Source organism: Poecilia reticulata, chromosome 16 (assembly GCF_904066995.2).
Source record: "Poecilia reticulata chromosome 16, P_reticulata-male-v2, whole genome shotgun sequence".
NCBI lineage: Eukaryota > Metazoa > Chordata > Actinopteri > Cyprinodontiformes > Poeciliidae > Poecilia > Poecilia reticulata.
Genome location: NC_088845.1, coordinates 16,451,402 through 16,475,423, shown reverse-complemented (window position 1 = coordinate 16,475,423; position 24,022 = coordinate 16,451,402). Strand labels below are relative to the sequence as shown.

The 24,022-nt window shown below is 38.3% G+C and overlaps 2 protein-coding genes across 4 annotated transcripts; both read right to left on the bottom strand.

The window, feature by feature from the left end:
* Positions 1-132: 132 nt before the first annotated feature.
* On the bottom strand, positions 133-14,512 carry LOC103478152 (aquaporin-10-like). Its single transcript, XM_008431693.2, has 7 exons — positions 14,277-14,512; positions 9,286-9,398; positions 6,399-6,525; positions 6,027-6,164; positions 4,887-5,005; positions 4,591-4,808; positions 133-3,852 (listed from the first exon to the last, which is right to left on the bottom strand). The coding sequence occupies exons 2-7, from the start codon at positions 9,367-9,369 to the stop codon at positions 3,657-3,659; spliced, it is 882 nt and encodes a 293-aa protein (XP_008429915.2). The 5' UTR covers positions 9,370-9,398; positions 14,277-14,512; the 3' UTR covers positions 133-3,656.
* Positions 14,513-14,644: 132 nt separating this feature from the next.
* LOC103478189 (uncharacterized) lies at positions 14,645-23,624 on the bottom strand. Of its 3 annotated transcripts, none has more exons than XM_081597267.1 (7): positions 23,358-23,624; positions 17,367-19,849; positions 17,076-17,271; positions 16,452-16,550; positions 16,153-16,360; positions 15,940-16,056; positions 14,645-15,242 (listed from the first exon to the last, which is right to left on the bottom strand). In XM_081597267.1, exons 2-7 carry the CDS (start codon positions 19,574-19,576, stop codon positions 15,079-15,081), a joined length of 2,994 nt encoding a protein of 997 aa, XP_081453393.1. In that variant the 5' UTR covers positions 19,577-19,849; positions 23,358-23,624; the 3' UTR covers positions 14,645-15,078. The 3 variants fall into 3 exon arrangements, 2 of the variants coding, with proteins under 2 accessions (XP_081453393.1, XP_081453392.1); XM_081597266.1 differs by lacking the exon at positions 23,358-23,624 and adding an exon at positions 21,114-22,260; XR_014083898.1 differs by lacking the exons at positions 14,645-15,242; positions 15,940-16,056; positions 16,153-16,360; positions 23,358-23,624 and adding exons at positions 16,730-16,802; positions 21,114-23,319 and having other exon boundaries at positions 16,460-16,550.
* Positions 23,625-24,022: the final 398 nt, after the last annotated feature.

Here is a 24,022-nt window from a genome sequence, read left to right as displayed (position 1 = left end):
TATTATAGAGCAGATAACAGAGTTTTCTCTTTTCCAACCGAAACTCCTGTGAACCAGGTTTGATTTAGGGACAGATGTACTAATTAACCAGAGATGGGAGAAACTTAGAGAAACTCCCTGCAGGAGAGAGATGGGTGGAAAGCATCGTGTATGTGACTGATCAGATATAAAAGGAGAATTGTATTTGTCAAGTTTCACTTATTCTACCTTCTTCTGTCTTGCTTTTGTTTTCTCAGACGCTAATATTTACTCTGATTTTCTAAATAAAAAATCTAAAGACAAATATCTAAAGAAATTTATCTGACTGAGTCAGTGTATTGCTCTCTCCCAAAATAAAAAATATTTTTCCTAAACATGTTTTACTACCTGTCAGCAAATTTCTTAATGTTCCAAAAGTGAGACATTTAAGTTTCATCAGAAAACTTAAAGCATCTTCTAAATGCTCTCTTTGCAAAATTTAATATATAGTGGAGTATTTTTTTTTCTTGACCATTTTCTTGTTAGGCATAAACTGTGCATATAAACAGTTCAGAAACACTAACATTTTAATTTGATAACTTTTATTGACTCAGAGATGTACAATATCTAAAATTCTGCTTTACTTTCTTTAAAACGTATGAATACACGAATGCTTTAAATTCAGAGTTTTCCAAGATTATTTTAGAGCAGGAAAACGATTTACATCAATATAGTTTACATGAATTTACATCAGTGAATTTAAGGGGCTAATATGATAGAAACAGTAAGAACTGTCTAGCTGAACTCTGGACTCCTGTTACCCTGCTGGGTCTTAAAACTGTTATCGCCCACAGGAGGGCTCCTATGGAGTCCTTTGGACGAGTATACCAGCAGTACTACATAGCAGACAATCAGACCGTTCTGTTATGAAGTTGCTTATCTGTACAGTTTGTTCTTATCATAAGACTCTCATGGTGTGGAAGATCTAAAGAACAGCTGCTTACAGGCTTTTGAAATATTGATATTTTTATGCAAGTGATGGAAAAAGAAAATACATGGAATGTGCTTATAAAGCAATAAGGTAATACCCAGCAAACATGCTCATCATGTAAGCCCACAAGAGGGCTTTTCTGCACAATTTCTGATGGTTTGCAGTTAAATTACACAGGATTTATGTCAAATTACAGGTAAGGTTTCTATAATATATTGACCATGATCTGACTTGTTTTATGTCACTACAATCTGCATTTCATACAGACCATAAATTAGATTAAATGAAACATCAATCAACACAACTTCTTAAAAGAAAAAAACTAAAACTTACACACAAATAAATGTTACAGCAATCTTTATTGTCAGCATTGTTTCCACTATCGTGAAAATACTCATTACTTCTACCAAAACATCCAAATGAAATCAATTTAAAAAATTTTAAGTTACAATGTAAGAATTTAAATTGTGAACAATATAGCACTCTTAATTTTTTACACATTTATTTAACATAACTGTCATACTTTGAATACATTTTATGAACAAAGAAGAAAGATTAAACGTGTCTTTACACATCTGTTTTAACACAGTATGCAATGGCATGTGCAATTAAACAAATGCATGCAAAAAAGGTCTATTAAAAAACTAATTTGAACAAACATCAACTTGTCAGTTGCACACCTTCACATCAGCTTTAGTCGTAATTTTAAAATTATATATCTTAAAGCAAGAAATGACTGGTTGTGCAAATACGATTAATTTTTCTGAGTTAAAACAAAGGAAAGACAAGTGCAGCAATATAAACCTCTCAATGACCTGTAGAAAAAGTTGTACTCATATAAAATATGCTTGTAGAAGACGAGTTCTAGTTTAGTCTCTCTCTATTTTAGACATACTAACATAGGGTGTAAACATCTGGGAAGCGTTGGAGTGCCAATTTGAAAAACTTTTGTGATAAACCTTTAAGATTTGCTTGCACCTGCATATTCATATTCACACACTCATATTCAGGATTTAAGGAAAATCCAGTGCTCCCTCTGTCAGCAACAAGCGTGCTGCACCTACTTCACACAAAAGGGAACAAATTCCTCACTTTCTGCACACACAAAGAATGCAATATAATAATCCCTCTGGGCTTCACCAGCAGAAAAAAAGAAACTTGTTGGTATATGTAACTGGTGCTCTGACATTGGGAGCATGAAAGTAATTAAAATGTCTTGTTATTCATTAAAAAAAGTATGAATTTGTCACATTTAAAGGAGCTTATATGGCATTTTCCAGGGAAGACTCTGAGACACAAGCCTGTATGAATAAAAGAAAGAACATTATTTCAAACAAGCCCACTATATATTTTTGCTTGAGGCAAGAAGAATGTAAGGATTGAATTCTAGAAATGATCTTCTCAGATCTACTTGTAGCCTGCAGATGGCCTCCAATGTTTGGTTTTTGTGCCAAACTTTGGAGCCACATAAGCCCACTCTATACAGAGCTCTGTGTGAAGGCCAAAATAAGGCGTGGAGATCTGTAGTTGTTGACTTTGCGCAAACTTTCAGCTTTTTACACCACGGCATCTCTTGACCCCACTCTACAATTTAAAGTGGCCAACCACTTTGTGGCTGAGTTGCCAACTAACTCAACTGCTACCACTGATATTTTACTGTGGAATATGTAGTTGCAGAAAATTTAACAGCAGAACATATTGCACAGGTAGTCAACAGGAAATGTTTTAGCATTTGTTGAGTTTAAAGGAACAGTGCAATCCCACCTCACCATTTGTAATACTGGTTTTGCCACATAAGATCAACCAGGGAACATAAACGCAGGGTGCTGCTGTTGGCATTGAGCTTAAACATGAGATTGGTCTTGTTTCTTTAAAAAAAAAAAAAAGATTACAACTGAATAGCACCAAGTGGCAGCAAGTTCAAGAATGGAGCCCCGTAGAGTTAAAATCACTGAAGCATACAGTACTGAAGAGTCTCAGTACCAATAATCACCACTAAACAAATTTCCTGTTCTTCTCCTGACTTGTTGGTTCTCATGTTGATTTGGTTCTGGTTTTGTGCTATGGTTGTAGTGCAGTTTAGTTTTCTTGGTTTCTATTTTCTCCTGCTCCACTTACAGCTACAACCCAACTGTAGGATAAAACTTGCTCCACTGTGTAGAACTTTACAAATTGTAATCGGACTCCTCTGCACTTCCATCGTCTAGTTTCCTCTTGCTATCCATTGTGTCTCTTTCAAGTCTTGATTTTCTCAGCCGGTTTTGACAGTATTCCTAAGAATTCAGTAACTTGTTCTAGTAATCTGTTTTCGCTTCAGTTTTGGATTACTTTGGTTCATGCTGGAGTGTATTTTACAGTTTTCTTGTAAAAGACCACAGCTTGTTGTTAACATATTACAGTAATTTACTATTAATTGTTCAGATTAACATGAGTTTTTGATGCAACCGATGCATATTGAACTGCAACTTTCAAATGTAGAGAAGTACAGAGTAAAACTGTTATGTTACCTCAGCAATTTTACAGTAGTTTTTAAGTAGGATTAACGCAGTTCATTGACATAACTCAGGAGATGATTGTCTTTTACCTGCAGAGCTAAATACTTCATCTTTATAAAATATCACCAACCAACTGCAACGAACAATTAGTAGTTATTTGCATTGGCATGAAGGCTTTAAGGTCTCTCACTAACATTTAGGATTCATGGTAATTACTTTGATTCCTCTCCTTTTTCCAACAAAGCGACGGACGGCTTGATGCTCCCACTGATGGAGTAGATTTCTGGGTGACTCTCCTGCGGTTCATCAGGCAGCTGCCATTCGATGAAGACCAAATACAAAGAAGTGCCTGTAAGAGCCCCAATAATTGGAGCCACAATTGGTACCCAGAACCAGTAGTTGTAACACCTGAGGAGAAATAATAAAATTACAAAAATGTTCAAGATTTAAATGTTTGCGAGGTGGCAAGACATTATCAGTGTTGTAAACTAAGACAAATCTAAATATCGATGGGACAAATAAAATTTCTATAGATTTTCAAAGCATATTAGTCAACTTAAAATGGACTTTTCTGATGTCAGAAGACTTTCGAGACTCTGAAAAATTAAATCTGCACTTTTTCTTGACCTAAGGAAATTACTTTAACAATATCCATATGAAATGGATGTGTGGGCTCTCATTGGTGGAAAATGGATACAATTGCAGTAATAATCTTCCTATGCACCCTTTCCATTCCAGGCAATAATCACTTTTTAATAATCACTTGTTAAACTGAACTATAAATAAAACGACAAGAGATGCCGCTTCTCTTTGCAAGTGTTGTAAATAATGAGTCAGCAGCGGAAAGCCGCACCTTAAAGCTTTTTGGAGTTTTGCCCTGAAACTGAAGAGTCAACACACGCCGCCTTGAGCAGATAATATCTGGCGAGTCAAGTATTTGTGGAACGAGGCTCTTAAAATCCTATTCACAGCTTGTGTCGTGGAACAAACAACAGATTCTTATCAGGTGTTGAGTAAAACAGTCCCTCATCTTTCGGATCGCAACTACGGAGCAAAGAGTTCCTGTAAATGTGTTAGGCGTTCATTCTTCAGCTGTCTGACTGCTGAATTCGAGGTGAATGAGCAAACGCAGGAGAACGTTCTCACGTAAAGACTTCGGTTCCCCAGCCTGCAGTCAGCGTGAGGAGGCGTGGCCCCAGGTCTCGAGCGGGATTTAAAGCAGCGCCGCAGTTAGCCGACATGGACATGATGATGCCGAGCACGACGCCCGCAACTATGGGAGCAATCAGATCAGGGGGTGCGGGGGTGTTCCTCTTTTCGGTCAAACTCAGGATGCACAACAGCAGCGTTCCGGTGCCCACTACCTGATGAAAGGAAGATTTTAGGATCAAAAGAAGGTTCTGCTACTAAAGATTTCAGTTTTCATCTTGATAAACACTGACTTGGTCCAGAAAACCCCCTCCTAATGGGAGGTACTCAGTTGGATACGTGGCAAATATAGATGCTGTTTCGTTTGGGCCATAGACGGTCAACACGCCTCCACTGAACTCCATTATAGCATCTGCAGAAAAAAAAAGAGAACAGGTTTAGCAAGAGACAAAATGATTAGGTTTATGTCTTACTTTTCTGAATATTATTACAATCTCTCCACTGAATGTCTTGGTATTAGTTTGAAAAATAAATTAAACATCCTTTAATGAATTTTTAATCTCTGCAGGTGTTTTATTTGATCCCTTAAATCCTGATTCAGCTGAGCCGGTTTTAAATCCTGAAGCTCCTGTAATTATCAGATTATCTAAACCTCACCCCTTCAGACTTACTCCAGTTTGCTGCAGATGTTCACAGCACAGAAAAATAAATTGTGATAAAAAAGCAGCTAGTCCAGAAAAGCTGAATCCTTGCTTTATTAAAATGGCAGCCCACTTTATTCCTGAGCCACTCTCCCATATTTTTAACTAAAGCCTAAAACATGACAAAACCTTCCAAATCTAGAAGTTTTCATTTTTCTTCTTTTTCTGTAGAGTTGAGGTTTGGGCTCGGCATATTTTAAATGAATTTCAGAACTGTGTCATCGGTTATTGTTGCTCTTAACATTTTAAATAATATTACCCGGGCATTGTAAAAAATACAGATTTGTCATTTTTATTGCTCTGCCTAACCAGTGCCAAGCAATAAAACAATTTTAATATTTTACCATGGAACCAAAATTATGACAGATGATAATGTGGCCAATCAGATAATGTGTGGGCCACCTTTTTTTTCCAGTGTTTTCAGATGATAGAGAGGCGATTATGACCTGATTTGCCTCATTTTATGCTTTTACTGAAACATATTTGAACTCTTATACAATATTGCTGATGGATTTTGTACCTTAATATACTGCTCATTGAGGAGGTGCCCAAAAATATCCAAGTTTTTCAAAAGTTATTCAAAATGTTCTGCATATTTTTATATTATTCTATTTTTATAGAACTGATTGGTTTGGCTTCATCTTTATTTCTTCTGGTATTAAAATAAAAAAAGGTGTCAGCATTTCTGAAAGGTACTGCAGGAACACATACAGTAATAACAGAAAGACAAACCGTAGTAGAGCACGTAGACCATCGCTGCTCCCACATACGCCCCTAAGAGCTGTGACACACAATACGGCAACAGCTGTCCCCACCGCAGCTTCCCCAAAATACAGAAACACAGCGACACAGCGGGGTTCAGGTGGGCACCTGGGGAGAAATGAAGACACAGATACTTGTAGCGCAACACCAAACTTCGAATGTCACTGATGCATTTTGAGCAGAGGCTCAAATCAGCTGACGCACTAAAAGTCAATGTTCTTATCTTTCTGCTTATCAGCAATTAATCCTCACTTTCATTTTCTGTGATGCATTAACAACGTGAGTTTACTCGTTACACGGAGAACGTGTCTGTGAATACTGCAGCTTGCCTTCGACTTTTACCTGAGATCCCCTTGGTGAGATATGTGGCTGACATGACTCCCACGGCCCAAGACAGGTGGATCGACAGAGTTTGGCCTTTAGTCTCTCTGCTGGTTTTTACCTGCGCTGCTGCTGATAAGCCAAAGAGCTTCATGACACACAAACACACACAGACACAAACAGAGACATGTTAGGTTTAAATCAAAAGAAACACTCCTTTCACTGGGAAGAATATGAAGGTAGGCTTAATGTAGATATACATTTTGCTGCAATATTCTTACTCATCAACAGGTATAAATTGATGAAAAAGTGAGTCCAGTTAAAAACGTTCAATGTCAAACTGGTGTTAGAAATAGATATTTCTTATGTCCAACATTAGTATCTGCCCTCATAAATAGGAATCTGGAAGAAAACATAAAACAATAAAACGCTTGTAAACTTCATGGAAAGTCTTCCTAGAAATGCTGAAGCTGACTTAGCTCCAAAGAGTGGTCTAATAAAATATTAATCTCTTTGTTGTAAGAATATTACGTCTTTAAAATTCCTGTAACAGCTATTGATCTGATACATTTGCCAACCAAGTGAAGGATATCAAAAACAACAAGATAAAACACTATAAATCAAGTTATTACAGGTTGGAGATAAAATCGCCAAGGTTGGATCTGATAGAGCAACAGACCTAAATACTTTTTAAAAATCCCTTTAAAACCTAATATGAAAATAAGTGTAAAAATCTGTATTCTAAATAATGAGCTGCAGAACATTTATGTAAATATTCAAAGCCCTTCATACATTTAAATCTACAGAATGCTCTAGGCTTATGGAGCTTTCATAGTCACATAACTGCTTATTACATAAGAGCCACTTTAACCCAGTCACAGTCTCAATGCTCAAACGTTCACACACCAAGATCTGGAGGCCCAAGAGTATTGGCATGTGATGGGAGAAACTGCACTTTATGTGGTATTTGAACTCCCAATTAAAATAAGCTATGCACTACTGCACACAATATACCTCTGCAAACTATCACAATTGATGCAAATAGACACCAAAGTCTTTTCATGACATTTTAAGGTCTTTGTATGAGGTTCCTGTGCATTTAAAATAGATTAAATTGCCTCAACTGGTATTTTAAACTGGTAATGATCTTAGTCCAGTGGTTCCCAAAGTGTGGGGCGCCCCCTAGGGGGTGGCGCTGTGCCATTGCAAGGGGGTGAGGGGTGTGTGTGTGGGGTGGGGGTGGGGGGGCGAGATAAAAAAAACAAACTCTCAGGGAGCTGTTCGTGTTTTAACCCCATTTTGCACACAGGCTTTTTTTAATGTACTGATGATAGCAAAGTTGAATATTGTTACAAATAAAAGAAAGAAATATTTTTGAAATAACAATGAGAGCAAAGAAAACTCTTCTACAGTATAGAACTAAAAAAACAACAACAAAAAAAAAACAAAAAAAAAACAGTGACACAAAAGTGTTTCACTGTAAAGAAACACTTGTTTGTAGTTTGCTTTATTGCAACCTGAAGTGTGAAATAAACTTCAGTGGAGTTTGAAGACACAATATGTGTCTTGGTTTATCTCTGGTTGAACGATGTGTGTGCCCAGTTGATTTTTTTTTCATTTTTGGGGGGGATTTTATTGTAATCCATAGGGGGGCCTTGGTGTGTGAAGAAGAAAATCTTTGGGAACCACTGTCTTAGTCCAACTTACTTTTATCTTATTTGCTGTTGTAGACCCCTAAGGTCTTTTGGAAAAGCTTGTCTGTCGATACCTAAACTAAGAATTAAAACCTGTATGGAGACACCTGAAGACCTGAGGACAACTTAGACGGTCTACAAAGCAAACCAAGGACACATCCGTGTAGAGTTTGGCTTTTTTTAAACAGTGCTACATTTTCTCAAGATCTCATTCTTTTAAACCATTTCACATTTATTTACTTTTTCAAGTTCTTTTTCATGTAGTTTGGTTCTTGTCTGTTCTTAACTTTTATAAGAAATGTTCTAAATGAGTGAATAACTTCTGATCAGGCAGCTACAGCTCAGCTAGAACGCCGCTGACTAAAAAATCTATCATTTTTTTGCCATATATTTCAAAATCTGATCATGTGTCCATGAGGCACTGAATGGTCTTGAGTTTAATTAGATATAATAGTTCCTTATCAAGTAGCAACCCTACATAACCTCACACATCATTACAGACTAGTTGTCTCATTTGTCTTATTGTTTGTTTATATGTGATGCCCAAATTTTAATGTAATTCTTTAGAAATTTCTCATGTTTAGTCAATTCCTGATTTATTTTTTTTAAACTCCACTTGAAATCACTTTGACAATGAAAAATCAATAAATCATAAAATGAAGTCTAGGAGTAAATTCAACCTGTGAGACTCTCTTCAGCCTTCCGGGGCACAATCAATTATCACGCCTCCGCCTCAGCCAACCAGCACCAGATTGTCGCTCCGCCCCAGCCAATCACCACTCAAGACCTCTTTCAAAAGGCCAAACAACCACGGATCCACCTGCTTCAGTCGCTCCTCGACCTACTTCTTCTCCGTCTCCACCCTCATCCTCCCGGACATCTTCCAGGCTCCCTCTCCAGGCTGAGCTCCACCACCAGTGCCCGGGTCCAGGGGAAGACCACCCTGAGCTTCGCCCCGAGCCGATCGTCCAAGCTCGCGGAGACTCTCTGCATGCACGTCGTCTGCCGGTGTCCGAGCGCCAAAACATTCGGGCCAATAAAACTGTCTAACTGCTATATTTCTATCTATAGTTTTGAATTAGCTTTGCAAAACTGCAGGAAAATTATTTGCTTTTGCCAAATTGCGCAGTTTTGGTTGAAAACCAGATAAGCATGCTCTCATTGTTTAAAAAAAAAAGATTTTAAGGGTGAGTTAAAACTTTAGTGTAACTTACAATCAAGACGAATGTTCCCAAGAACTCAGCCATGCATTGTCGGGTCAGAGCGCTCCTCACTCTCAGCAAGCGTGGATTCAGCATGGTTGGATTGGAGTCACAGCACTCTTCACCTATAAGTGACTAAATCTGCTCAGGATCTGATCAGTTTTAATAAATGCAGGGTCGCGCGTTGGGGATAAATAACTGCCTAACATGAGTGTATAAAGATCCTCCCCTCCTTTCAGGTTCACCCTGCAGCTCTGCAGAATCAGACAAACACAAGACTATCACCTATTTATTAAGTTAAACCTCTTGAGGATTGGCTGCTGCAGATAACATGATGTGTTACATCTATTAGGGGCTGCTTACATAATGCGAGGCCATAAAAACATATAATCAAAGAGCTGGAATAGAGTATAATGAACCATTGGAGCAGTTTTAAAACCTATCAAAGGTTTTCTTCAATTACACAGAACAAATAAGGATTAGTACCGATCAAATCAAGTAAGATTTTGAAGCCTACTAAACATTCAAGACAATGTGCAATGCATCCAACTCACAAAGATACAGATGGAATGCATTATACCAAAATAAATGTTTGCGCTGTGCAAGTTACATAAGCACAGAGATTTATACTGCATCCTGACTGTACTCATTATAACCCATGGTGAAAGTTTTTAATCCTTGAAATTAATTATTTTGATGTGATAATAATTTGTATGCAAACGGTTATTAAATGCGAACATAATATTGTCTTTAGAACAATATCTGTGCAGGAGTGCTTCCTGGATTTGCTGTTAGTTACATTTGCAAATGTGTGCTCTAATGAAGATTTCCGTTCAGGGGTTTAATCACTGTGAACCTGCAGTAGTCACTAAAAGTAAGATTTGGTGTGAATTCATTTGACTTAAGCTGTTCTTAGGGGAATCTGTTTGTTTCAAACACCTGGATGTATCGCCAGTACAGCAAATGTGCAGTGAACATTAAGTCATTATAGTTGTAACTGTAATAATTATATATTTAAAGTTAGTTACATGCTTGCATCAGAAAAGGGGTCATTGTCAAGTCAGTGACTTTGACCCAATATAATCTGTCGGACTTCCTTAAGATACTATATACAGTATATACATATGTGTGCGTGTATGTGAGAGAGAGAGAGATAGCCTTTGACTGGTTGGCATTATGAAATGAATTTGACTGCACTATTGGTTCAAGGTGACATGACAGTAATGTATTTGAATCTGCTCATATATGTAACAGCTTCACTGACAAAATTTGATTCATGTATTTCGGTACACCTAGATATGAACAGAATTAATTTGTCCCACAAATTACCAAGAGAGACACTTCTAGTATCTGGTTTTGATCTGTTATCATCTTGTGTGACATTAAGCTGCAGTTAATAAAACACTTTCATCACAACTAATGACCACCTGCTGAACCCATGACTGTTATGCAACCCTAATAATTTACTTGCTTTATCAAGGTTTTATTGCTCTTAATCTCCATCAACAGAGGTGCACTGAATGAGAGCGAGCAACAGATAAGATAAACGATTCTATGATGAAGCACTTCCGTCCTGCTTTCTGCCAGGATGAAAATGTCTGATCATGTATTTCAGTAGTTTTCATCTTAATGGTAAGCTTCTATTTTTTAACAGTTAATTCTTGGCATCATGTCCACACAACATATTTTTTATTTATTTAATTCAAATTGAATAAAATTAGGTTTGCAGCTGCATCTATTGTAAAAATAAGTATTAGCTTGTTGATGGGGGAAATGGCCAGGATGTTATTCAATAACGGATCCACTTCCCTGACAATTTTAAGGAAAGTTCAATGTTAACTTCACAGGGTTTCTGCAGACTTTACTATCACATTGTACATATTATTGTAATAATAAAAGGTATTTTAATAAGAAACACACACAAGCATTTAATTCTTCATCTCTGTATCTCCATAATCAAACAAGCATCTAGACCAGGGGTGGACAATCCTGGTCCTCGAGGGCTGGTGTCCTGCAACTCTTAGATGTCTCCCTGGTCCAACACAATTGAATCCAACAGCTGAATCACCTCCTAAGTGCTGTCAGGTTCTCCAGAGTCCTGCTAATGACCTCAATGTTTGACTCAGGTGTGTTGAAGTAGAGATGCATCTAAAAATTGCAGGAGACCGGCCCTCCAGGCCTGGAGTTGCCCACCCCTGATCAAGACGGTAAAGTAACAGCAACAAGAGGAAAATATTTGAAGCAAGTGTAGAAATGTTCAGTCTAATATCTGCAGTTTCAACTGCTGATAGCTGTAGCTGATCAACGGTATTCACGTTGCATACTGTATGCTTCCCCTGGGTCATATTTACCATAATCCACTTTTCTGCAGACGATACTCTGATTTGTGTCTTTTTGACTTGATAACTTGTCATTTATAACTTTCTTCCTAAAGAGCACGTAAACAAGTCTTGCATTTGAGTTTTGCATCATTGATAACTGATCTCCAGATTTATGCAGGAGTAAAACCCACTTTTGGGTTTTACTTTTGATAGATATTACCTAAATTATTTTCACACAGTGGTTTATTTCAACAGTTATTTTCTGTCACATTTCATGACTATAATCTACTGGTAAAGAAAACACGATATTCAAGTAAATTAGAATAAAAACGGATTGTTAAAGCAAAAATGTCAGCCTTCTGAAAATGTTCTGTGAAGGATCTGCATTCAGTACTTGGTTTGGGGTCCTTTTGCATGAATTACTGCATCAATGAAGTTGGCATGGAGGCGATCCACCTGTGGTGCCGCAACTCAACTTTCTTTAATTGCAGCCCTCTGCATTGTTGAATTGGATGCGTCTCGTCTTTCAAGCCATAAAGATCTAGGCCAGGTCAGCTTGCTGGCCAATCAAGCACAGGGACACTGTGGTCATTAAATCAGGTATTAGTACGTGTCACATGTTTGACGGTGTTATCAGGTACAAAGTCCCATTAATAAAAAGAGCATCTCCATAAAGCTCGTCACTAGGGAAGAATGAAGTGCTCTAAAATGTCCTGATTGGTGGCTGCGCTGATTTTGGACTTGATAAAACTCAGTGGACCATCACGTTATGACTTTCCACTGTCTGTGGAAACTTCACTCTGGTTATCAAGTAACTTAGAAATTTCACTCATCCCCTAAATTATTGAATTGTTTTGCCTGTCACCCTTTTTCCTTTCACTTAACTTTCCAACATTATGTTTACATATAGCGCTCTGTGGACAAGCATCTTCAGCACTGAGGGTTTGCGGTTTACCCTATTATTTCACTTTCATCAAAAGTTAAATAATCACCTCCATGGTGTTATTTTGCTATTATCATGTCCCTTTTACTTCTTCTAGCTGGTTAATAATTTTACTGACAAACTTTAAAATGGTACCAATGAAAGAACCTTTGTTAGTTCTGTATTAGTGTCTCTTGACTTGCTTATAATTTTTAAAATAATATTTATTTAAACATTATTAGGCAACACTTTATTTGACGGGGTGTGAATAAGACTGACATGACACTGTCATAAACATGACATAACATCTGTCATGAACATGAACGAGTCTTTATGAACGTTTATGACAGTTGTCATGAAGTGTCATTCGGTAAATAATGACACTTTTAATGCAAAGTTGCTCTAAAAGTTGCATTAAAAGTCCATTAAAAATGCCAGCGTTGCATTAAATTGTCATGATTTACAAAATCATGCAAAGTTGGCATTTTTAATGGACTTTTAATGCAACTTTTAAAGCAACTTTGAATTAAAAGTGTCATTTACTGAATGACACTTCATGACAACTGTCATAGACATTCATAAGGACTCATTCATGTTCATGACAGATGTTATGTCATGTTTATGACAGTGTTGTGTCAGTCTGATGCACACCCCTTCAAATAAAGTTTTACGCACTATCATTATACTGCCATCAATATCGTTCATCATCCACCGTGGCAATGATGTGTTCAGGGTTTGCTGGTTTTCCTAGATACATTTTACATATTTTGCAAAGTTCAGTTTTTCTGCCACCTGAGTTGTCGATCTCTACAGCTCTTCCAGAGAAGCAGCCAGGAGCCTCCTGGCTGCTTCTCTGATGTCTTGGTGGGTTTGCAGATGTGCTGCAGACCCAATTTTGAATGATGAACTTAACATCATTGCTCCATGCTACAGGAACAATGTGGGATTATTTCACAATCAAATCCTTCATTATACTTCTCCACAAAACTCTTCCTAAGCTGTCTGCTGAGTTTTTCATGCTGTTGTTTGTTCACTAATTACTTCTAACAAACATCTGAAACCTTCACTGAATCACTGAATTTATGCACAAATTAAAGTGAAAAGGGAAGCGTTCCTTTGGGCGACTTTATTTTACTGGATTCTATTTAGAGGAATCAGAGTAAAGAGGCATGAATATCACACATCACACATTTAAAATTTTTATATGTAAATCAATTTCATTAATTCAATTTCATTAAAACCACCGGACTTTTTTGTATCTTATGCCATTTTGTATGTTTTACTTGATTTGATATTTTATGGTTTTAAATTTCTGATTCTTTTATGTCATGTTTAATATTATATTGATCATTTTTGCCGTTAGTTTTTAAATTAATCGATGATGACAACAAGGTTTTATGACCTATCTGCAGGTTGTTTCTATTTTTGTTCTCTTTTTGTGTTTTTATCAGGACATAGGAACTACTATGGCCTGCCTTTAGCGGTTTATCACAACCATTGTCAGATACTGTTATCTTGTCTTCATTACAAAAGGAAGCCTGTGCTTCACATTTACATCCAAAGGTTTGACTGTAACAAAAAATAAGTCCTGTTTTTTCAAATAAATATGACCAGCAAAAGGTCATGCTTCAGTTAATTCAGAATGTACATGTACATTACATACAACGGTGTTTTACAGCTTGGATTTTCTTTAAAACAGTTGAACTTAGTAACATTGACATCTCTAGTATTTGTATGTTTAACGCAAAAAATATCCTTACCTTTAAATTGATCTCTGTTTTAACATTTCTTCACCACGTAAACTTTACACAGTTCAAATAAAGACTCAGCTTCTGCCTTTCAAAATTTTCGATCAATAAGTTGAACCGTCTGGTCTTAAAGGGACAGCAACTAAAACAGCGTTAAAAAGAGACGGACATGCTGCAAAAATGTACAGTATAAAAATATCAAGTACTTTTTTAAAGTATTGTTTTCTCCCTTTAACAAACCCTCAAAGATTATTAAAAAGTCAGAAGAAATATTTCATAAGCATTTTAAAATTATAGTTGTGTTAAAAACATTAACCCATATATCAATCAAAATAAAGCAGGTTAATGTTCCTCTCTGTAGTAAAACTAAAAATACTTAATTTAATCAAAATATTTGTATTTATTAAAACAAACGTCAAAATAAAAGCAGTTATTCACAATAAAACATGTTCTGTAAAATACTTAAAGTGTCAAGATTTTTACATATTTACAAAATCTTTTCTTCTTAAATGTTGGTTGGTTTTATAAATGTGTAACACATTTATACAATTTATTACACTGAACATCTCAGGCCTTGAGGTAGATTTACATTAAGACACAGCGAGAAAAATGTACACCTTTGACCTGGTTTTCGGCTTCCGTTGCTCATACTGTCATGAAGACTGTTTGTTCAACACATTCAAAGTCCAGACGGTTTTGTTTTTAAAGGTTAGTTTCCATGGCAGGATCCAAAGCCGTCAATTGCACAGCTTCTGAGTTTCTGGTTGGTCCACATTCTTTAAATTGTGAACAAGGTGAATCATCAGAACTGTCCTCATAATTGAGTAACTTTAAGCGGCCGCCGTAGCACCACCTCCACAGGCCCGGAGGCGAGAGTTTTGATGAAATTCCACACTTCCAGGCGTCTCCTCCCCACCACGCTGAAGCCTTGGATTTCTAAAATCTCATCACCAGGGAACACCTTGTCAACAGGACCACCTGAAAAGAGAAAAAAAAAACAACTTTAAATACAACTTTATATTACAGTGGCTTTTCAAAAAGCTATATTAAAAAAATATTTTAACAGGAAGATGTTAATTGAAAGGTTTTTTTTATAAAGTCCTACTTGCTTCGTCCAAACTACATCCAAACAGGCATGGGACTGCTATTTCACTCAGTTTGTCTATTTAATATTTTGAATTAAAGCTGAACAAAAATTCACTTATTATCTTCTATATTACACATATTGGGTAAGCTCCTAAATCATTTCAATTTTAGAGCCACGTGTTGTTGTACAGCACAAAAGAAAAGAACCCAAAATACTTCCAACATACCCAATATTTTGACATACATACAACTGGAAAAACAAATGGCTTGATTGCTGGACAAAACGACTGACAGATTAAAAGTTGCAAGCATTTTTAGGTTTTCTTAAAGACTTTTCTGGATCTACAAGACATGATTGACTGTGTTCGTTACTTCTGATACAAATTCTTAAATAATTTGATTCATGATATAATTTTCTCCATTTGACCACAACTTACAGAGAGCTGTTATACAGCAATATAATATAATGTAACAAAATATAATGCAATGTAATATAGTATGATGAAATTGAGGATCTTGCTTTTTATTTAATAAGTGATATCGGTCTATTCCGGATGCATGGTTCAAATAGTGTTTTTGATGTTCTTACCCTGGAAGATCTTCTGGACGGTGAGTGGTTTGTTCCCTACATGGGAATCCTCACCTCCCTTCAGGCTAAAACCCAGATCCCCGCTGTTCTTCTCGAGCTGGATGCACACACGCTGGCCTTTAAGGTGTACAAATACACACACATTGTTCTTACTTTAAGTTCCAAAGTCAAAGACTCACATGTTTAGACTTTATGTAAAGCATCACCTCTCACCTGTCTCATAGTGAGTCTCTGTCTGACTGAGGTCACCTTTCCTCACCACCACCACTGCCATCTCTCGACTCTTGGCCTTTTTGAGGGTCCTCAGAGCCTCCCCGTGAGTGCTTTTTGAAAAGGCAGTGCCGTTAATGGACAAAACGTGGTCTCCCTCACTAATCGAACCCTCCTGGGCTGCAACGCCTGAGTTAAAAACCTTGTGTACCTGAAAAGCGAGATAATGAGAGCAGAAAAATGAAGACAGAAACTGTCATGACATTTACCATGGGAGATAGAGAAATGGGCGATTTTCTTACAGTGACAGGTTTGTTTTGGTCTACACCCCCTGCCAGACTGAAGCCAAGTCCTACTCCCACCTCCTTGTGCAGGACCACCACCTGCACATCATCATAGTCCTGCAAGACAGACAAGAAAGAGAAAAAAGATTGGTGCTGTAATACTTTTCATTCTAAAAAGAAATGAAGTTTTGAAGAAAATGGTAAAATTTAAATGCAGAGTCCCTCAAGAAAATGTGAGTCTAGCTTGAATGCACTGTCTCAACATTACACGCCTCGGAGTACATTTGCACACTCACACAAGCTCTGCATGCAGGCCTTGCACATGCTACTGGAATGCAGCTGGATCACTTTAGCATTCAGAGCTTTTTACTACAGAGACAAAGGTAGTTTGGTTGGAAACAAACAAATGGGAAACAATCGTTTCACCTTTTCTTCCTGAAACACACGAGACCTTAAGAAGACCAAATGTTTCCTATATGAGGGCAATAGACGGAAATAGTTTAGCTCTCACCGCCTAAGAAAATGATGATTCTTTAGCCTTTACTTACTGCGGTTGGACACAAACACGTTTTTTTTTATCCAGTTATCATTTGTTTAAAACACTGGCATAAAATAATTTAAAACATTTTTCATCGCCTGTACCTGTAATGTTTCTTCCCCTAGGTTCTTGACTTCCTCTACCAGCTTGTCGAGCTCATCAGAGGGAAGCAGAGAGACGCAGGAAAAGGCAGAGACATCTGAGCTTAATGAGGCAGACCGTCGGCCTGGCAGCTGCCAATCATCGTTGTCATAATCTGATTCGACGTCAGTACCAGAGAAGTAGCACAAGTTTGAAAGGCTGTGATGCAGCAGGAGTGTGAGAAGAAAACAAGTAAGTCACTTTAACTACAACTTCCATGAAACAAGAAATCCGATAATGCAAACATAAGCTACCTGAGGCTGAAACTCCTGTTTTCTGACTGGCTCGTGTTGCTCGTTATGGTCGCTGAAGAATCCCCAGAGTCAGAGTCGTCTGAATCATCATCCTTCTGTGTGCTTTCATCATCATCCTCACAACCCTCCATGTATTCGTTCCAGTTTTTATACTCTGGGTCCAGGCCGGCTATCCATGCATTCAGATCCAACAGCTGTTTCCTTCCTTTAGGTAATTCTGCTTTTATATTTGAATAGGAGACATCCGACAAGCTGTTTTGGCAAGAAGTGTTGGGAGGGAGACCTAGGGAGTCATTGTCTTTAGTTTTTTCGTTGTCTGTTATGAAAACGTCTGACTCGCTGGTCTGAGAGAGAATGACTGGAGGAGGAAGAGTAGAGTCTGTGTCTTTAGCTTTGACTTCTTGCCCAGTGACATGAAGGCTCATGTTATCTGCAATGGGAAAGAAACCCTCTGGTTCTTGGAAAAGCGAAGGAAAAGGCGAGGTGTTCAGAGGGGTGTTTGTTGGAGTCTTGTCATCATCACTAACCGGTGAAGAAATTTCCCACTGTGGCCTTGACTGCCTGTCTGATGTATGTGTTAATCTCAAAGTGTCTCTCAAGTTTGAGTTCTCGGAGAAAAGAAATCTGCTGCGCTTTTGCGCTCCTTCATTGAGAGGGATGTGCAAAGTTTTCTTGTGGCTGGATAAATCGTTTTTCCTTTTGTCTAATGAGTTACCTGAATCTGTCTCTGACATTCCTGATTTGAATCCAAGGTCAACCAGTGATAAAGACTTCTCTGATGCAAACATCATCCTTTTTTCACTGCTTTCATCTGTCTTCTGTCTTCGCTCACCTATGCATTTTGCAGACTCGCTCTTCTTAATCTTTTTTTGGGGTTGGCAGGGCTGTGCCTGTACAGATAAAGATCGCCTGGCGAGCTGTACTTCGCTTGCTGCTCTCTGTGTCAGAGCTTCAAACTGATTTATCTTATTTCTCACGCTGGCTGAAGAGGGGGCTGACTGAATCTCTGGAAGTTTTTTCCACTCTGGCGATGGCAGGGTGCCCTCACTTGGCTTTGCATAAAAAACGTCGTCTGCAATTCCACTCCAGGGTTTACTTTGTTGTTTTGTTCCTTCATCTCTTTCTTTGTCGCCCTTCTGGGCTTCACTTATTTCAGTCACGCCTGTTCTTCTGTCTTCTTGATTGTACCATCTTCTCTGTGCAAGTATGGATCCTTCATGTGTTTGGGACTGTACCATGCCAGCTGCGGTCCTGGCAGACCTAATTCGACCTGCAACTGTGTTCCTGCTCCTCGCTCTATCCAATGACTTTGTGCCCGTTTCTATTGTCTCCCTCCAGTAACTATCTTCCCCTAAATACTTGCTACTTAACTCTTCTTGCCTACGTGTGTCTGTTGATCTCCCTTTGAGTTTGACTGTCTCAAAAGAAGCTGACGTCTCAGAGCTTGGAGGATTTGCTTCCTTTGGAGCCCACATGGTTGCCGCTGCTTTTCTCACCGGAATGCAGTCGTCACACAATGAGAACCGCCTGGGAAAGGTTCCCCCAGCTGTTGTATCACCAGCAGATTCAAAGAGTTTCTGTATGCGCGCTTTGATGCTCTGCCCACCTTGGTGCCCTGACGGACAGTCGAGCCTCGAGCCAGGCCCAGACCCAGTCTTAAATCTGACAGGAAGTGTGCTGTTCTTACTGACTCTGTCTGCAAAGTCTCTGTGATTTACTGAGCGATTGTCTTCAGAGTAACTTGGACTTGAGGAAGAAGTCCCACCTCTCGGTATTTTCTCAATTTCTGTCCTTTGTTCCTCGAAACCTCTAGCTTCTGTTTTACCAAGCAATCTGGGTTCGCCCGCTGTGGCAATCCTTCTTGGCTTTGATGTCCAGTCTAAACTCCTACTTCTGCTCGGCAGGTTGTCTCCCCTTCCCTCTGTCCTGCCCAGGCCATGGAGTGCCAGGCTTCCTCCAACTTCAGTCCCATTCTCTTGGGGGCTTCTCTCGACTGTATCATTCTGGTTGATGTCTTTCTGGTAGACAAAACCCAAGTCCTCTTTTGTGTTTGAACATTTGGTGTCATCAGCATTCCCAGCTGTCAACCTCTTCCTTACCCCTGTCCTACGACTGAGACTGTATGAAGGAGAGTTAGCTGAGCGGACAGTGAAGCGCGTACTTGTCCTCTCTGGGATATTTTCACTTGTTGAAGATGGGAGCAGGTCCATTGTTTGAGAGTTAAAAAATAAATGGTTTTTTATTAAAGAAATTGTGTTTCTCTCAAAAAGAGAAAAGTAGAAATTAATGTTTGACAGATCCCAGTCTTTTTGACGGACTTTTGCAAAAAAAAAAACAGAAAAAGCTTATTTCAAAATTGAAATACTCTGGATTTATCCCTAAACATGGTCGACACTTAGACCGTCTTCTTTGGTTCCTCTTCTGAATTTGTTTTCCAAGACTTCAAATTTCAATTCTCAGCTTCAGTGACAAACTTCCAGGACCTGCCAAATATAAAAAAGGTAATTTTTTAGTCTTCAGAGGTTAGTGTTCATTATACATTTTGACATGTATAGCAAAAACAGTCTGGCAGAAATCTGTGACAAAACTTAAAAACTATTGTTACAGTTTCTCTCTTTTAAGTCTGAGTAAATTTGAGCTATTCTGTGAACAACTTGAAGTTTTTTTTGTGTGTGTGTAAAGTTGGACGAAACGTACCTTGAAAGCAAAAAATTACTAAATACTCATATTAAATCATGTGCTGGACAAAATTTTCAGATTTGTATTTCTAAAGAAAACAACATCTTTTTTTTCTACTTCCACTTTATTATTATGTAGAATAATGTGGAAACTTTGTGTTAGTATTTCAACAAAACTGCAATGTGTGAAATGTATACATATTAATGTTGTATGGATCTTTTTGCAGGCCACTGTAAAAACAAACAATATTTACTGGAAGGAAAACATAGAAGAACTAAACTTACTTTGAACTTTTCAGTCATCTAATATTACAATATTTTACTGTCTTTGTGAAATTCTCCTCAAAGTAAAATAAAACACCCAAACCCTGACCAGCTCTCTGCTTTTGACACACACCATGATATCTGTTTATACAGGCAACAAGCTCAAGACAACTTGTTGGCTAAACCTGAACCAAAAACTGGAAAAACTCACCTTACAGCAATCCTACTCAGCTAAAAACAATGCTTTTAAATCACCTCCATAACACCAGTCTCTATGCAGTGTGTATCGGTCTCAGTGTGACATCCAAACTAATTGAAAAATCCTGTGTTAGTGGATTCAGATACAATAAGCAGATATAGTAACAACAGATAATGACAAAGTCACCTTAATTTCCATACAGGCCACTGAGAGAAAGATAATATTGCTGTCAGACAATGTCTTATCATTGATCTGAGTGTACAGCAGCAACATAACAGGCATTTCCAGCAGGTGAAACTGTCCCAGAGTTGATGACTGATAAGAAAAAAAATCCAATAAATTATTCAAATATAAAGTCTAAAAACCCAAAGCACTATTACTTGTCAAGGTTCGAAGCATTTTAAGACTATTTTACAGTATGTATTTTCTTAATAATAGCCAATAATAGAGGTGCTTTCCAGTGTAGGAGAGTCCGAGTGTCAGCTTACAGAAACACCTGTGCTGCAGGCTTCCTAAGCCTCCCATCTGTGTAACCTGGGATAAAACTTTAAACCCGCATTAATACAAAGAAACAAAGCTTCTTATTTACACAAACGCCAGCCGTACCTTCACAAAACGTGTCCTCTGATCACATCCCAAGCCATCATGTCGGTCGATGTGTACAGCGCTCAGTGGTGACATCAGCACCCAACTCCTCTCTTTCTCTCTGTGTCGCTCTTCTTCTCTTTCCATCAGCTTTGCATGATGGACTGCGTACAGTGACGCAAACCTGCTACACTGGTTTGTCTTCCTGTCTTGGCTCTCTAGCTTCCTCTCAGCTTCTCTCTCTGTCATTCTGTCTCCTCCCACTTTGCCATTGTTTTCCACCCCTCGCAGGGTAGCATTCCTGACTGCAGAGTCTAGTCCTCTCTGCAGAGTAGTCCAAAAGCATTTGCTCCATTGCAGATTTCTTCTGATTTTCCACAAGTTATTTAAATGAACTTTGCCATCAACAAACCTTTTTTTTCTTAATTGAGGGTAATAAGACATCTAAACCAACTTGAGCTTCTAGCCCTAATAATTGGTTCTGCATCCTTGGCGGTAACGATTGCCATCAGCCCTTTGTGTTAAGTGCCAACCAGTTGCTGAGGAATTGATTGTTTAGCCACATTGGAGAGTTTTTAAGCATGAGCAAACTGTTTCACACTACGGGGTTGCAATTGGATTGAAGTCCAGACTTTAACTAGGCCAAAGCAAATACTTAATTTTGTTATTTGAACCATCCAGAGAAGGACTGTACTTAAATTCAGGTTCAGCCAGTGTGTTTATCTCAGCCAAATTATTTTGCCAGGCATCAGGCATCAAGCATCAAGCAGTGTCTGATACTTTCTGGGAAAACATGACTGGTGCTGTGACTAACGTCTGATTCTTGACCTGTTCAAGCCTTCAGATGTTAACATTTGCACCGGTAAATTGTGTTCTTTCCTTTTGCTTCCATACTCCTCTCCCTCTTTTAAGCACATAACTACAATAATAAGCACATTGACAGTAATAACTGGATTTTCATTTATTGATCGACTGATGTGTCTGTTGGATCGGTCTGATACGATAGTGATCCAGCAACTTTGAGTCATATAGAGTGACAGCAGCTTCTGCAGCATCTCACTTGCATCGTGTGACACAATCAAGTCCAACATTATTTTTTAAATGTTAAAGTCTATGCTGGGCTTGAGGTCTTTGTCTCCCTTAGGATTTTCTGATGGTTGAATTCATGGTTCTACCAATTCTGAGAAGCCATATAGATTCTAAAGCACCTCCCAGTTTTGACCTCTGAACTCTCCCATTTTGACCAGAACATTGAGGCCTACATGTTGTTCTAGGCTCTGTTGTGACCTCCTGGATGCTTTGATGTGATCTTAGAGTAGTTTTAGTTGACCTGCCATTTTGGAAAGTGTCACTTTGTGGATAATGGTTCTTGCTAGAGCCCCAAAGCCTTAAAAGAGGTTTTGCAAATTGTTCCACATGGAAATGTCAATTTTTTGTTTAGTTTTTTTTTAACCTGTTACTGAATTTGTTTAAATCAGAAGGAGAAGAATATTAGCCTACTTAATGCAGTCAGAGAAGTTATATTTCTGCAGGTCAAGGAGTAATCAGCCCAGGGTGCAGCTAGGGCAATTCAACCAATTAATAATTAGGCTGATGATCTAAAACACGTATCTGTCACTTTGCTGTTGTTCCATAGAAATGTCCCCATTGTGGGACAATAAAGTATATTTCTATTCTGTGTCTATTTGATTTCTACTCTACTCTATGTACACTTGATAAAGAAGGGCAAACTGTATTTAACCATGCAAACAATCTTTAAGTCTTTAAGGGGGAAATATGCACGCGCACACACACACCTACCAACCAACTCAGTTAGGTTTGCTATGTTTACGTATGATCTACACATTCTTCAGAGTGACTTCTTCAACCTATGAAATGTGACATCAGCATTTTAGCCTCCAGAGAAAGGAGAAGCAATTGTGAAACTTGTGTGAAATGAGCATGATTGGCATTTCCCACAAGACGATGATAATTACATCCTCCTCGACACAATGTCAAGCAAAGCGGAGTCGATATACGAAAACAGAGCACTATTATACTGAGCCGAAAGAATCATATTAATGTTTTATGTGTAACTCTGATGTCATAGCTTCAACGTAACCGTGTGTATAACACTCATGTTGGTTGAAAAACTTAGGCAGAGCAATGAGATAGAAAGTACTACATTGCAGTTTATTAATATCCAGTTAGTAGGGTAGTGAGCAAACATGTTTTCTACAGAATCCCAAAGACAAAACAGATAGATTTAACATTAAGTGTACTTACAGGGTTTGCTGTAGACTTGGGGTGCGTCATCCTCCTGGCGCTGTTGTTTTGCATGCACCTGCTTCTCGCCTTGTCTTCTGTTTAAACAAAGGAAACTGTGGTTTTGTGCTGCTCTAAATATGAGAAGGCTTGATTTCTGTCAGAGCCTGTCAAACTAAGCTGAATTATACTCAGTAATTTCAAGAAACCTGTTGCTGGTAGTCTTATTTTCTCAGTGAAGGATTTGCAGTACAGATGTAAGGGCTGGTGCCTTTCTGGGCTGGGAAAAGTGTGTGAGTGGGGGTAAATAGCTCAGACACAACTCCACAGGCACCCACACTTGTTCGTGACAGAAGAAAGACCCTCAGTGTGTCTGCAGATGGATGCAAATGAAGGTCTGCCTTACACAGGGCCACTGCTGCTTTAAATAGATTTTTTGATTTATGGTGTAGGACTCTGTAAATGTCATAAGGACTGGAATGGGCTTTTTGAGCAACATAGAGCAAAACAACATGGGGAGATGGAGAATAAAAGGCAAAACAGTGGATGCTGGGAAATTCACTGTTTGGATGAAACCTTTTCACAATATGATACATAGAAAGGGTTTATTAATATTTCATAAGAGATTTCAGTCGTTTGAATGTAATTTGTCTGTTTCTTCAGTGAAGTGAAACCATCAGCAGGTG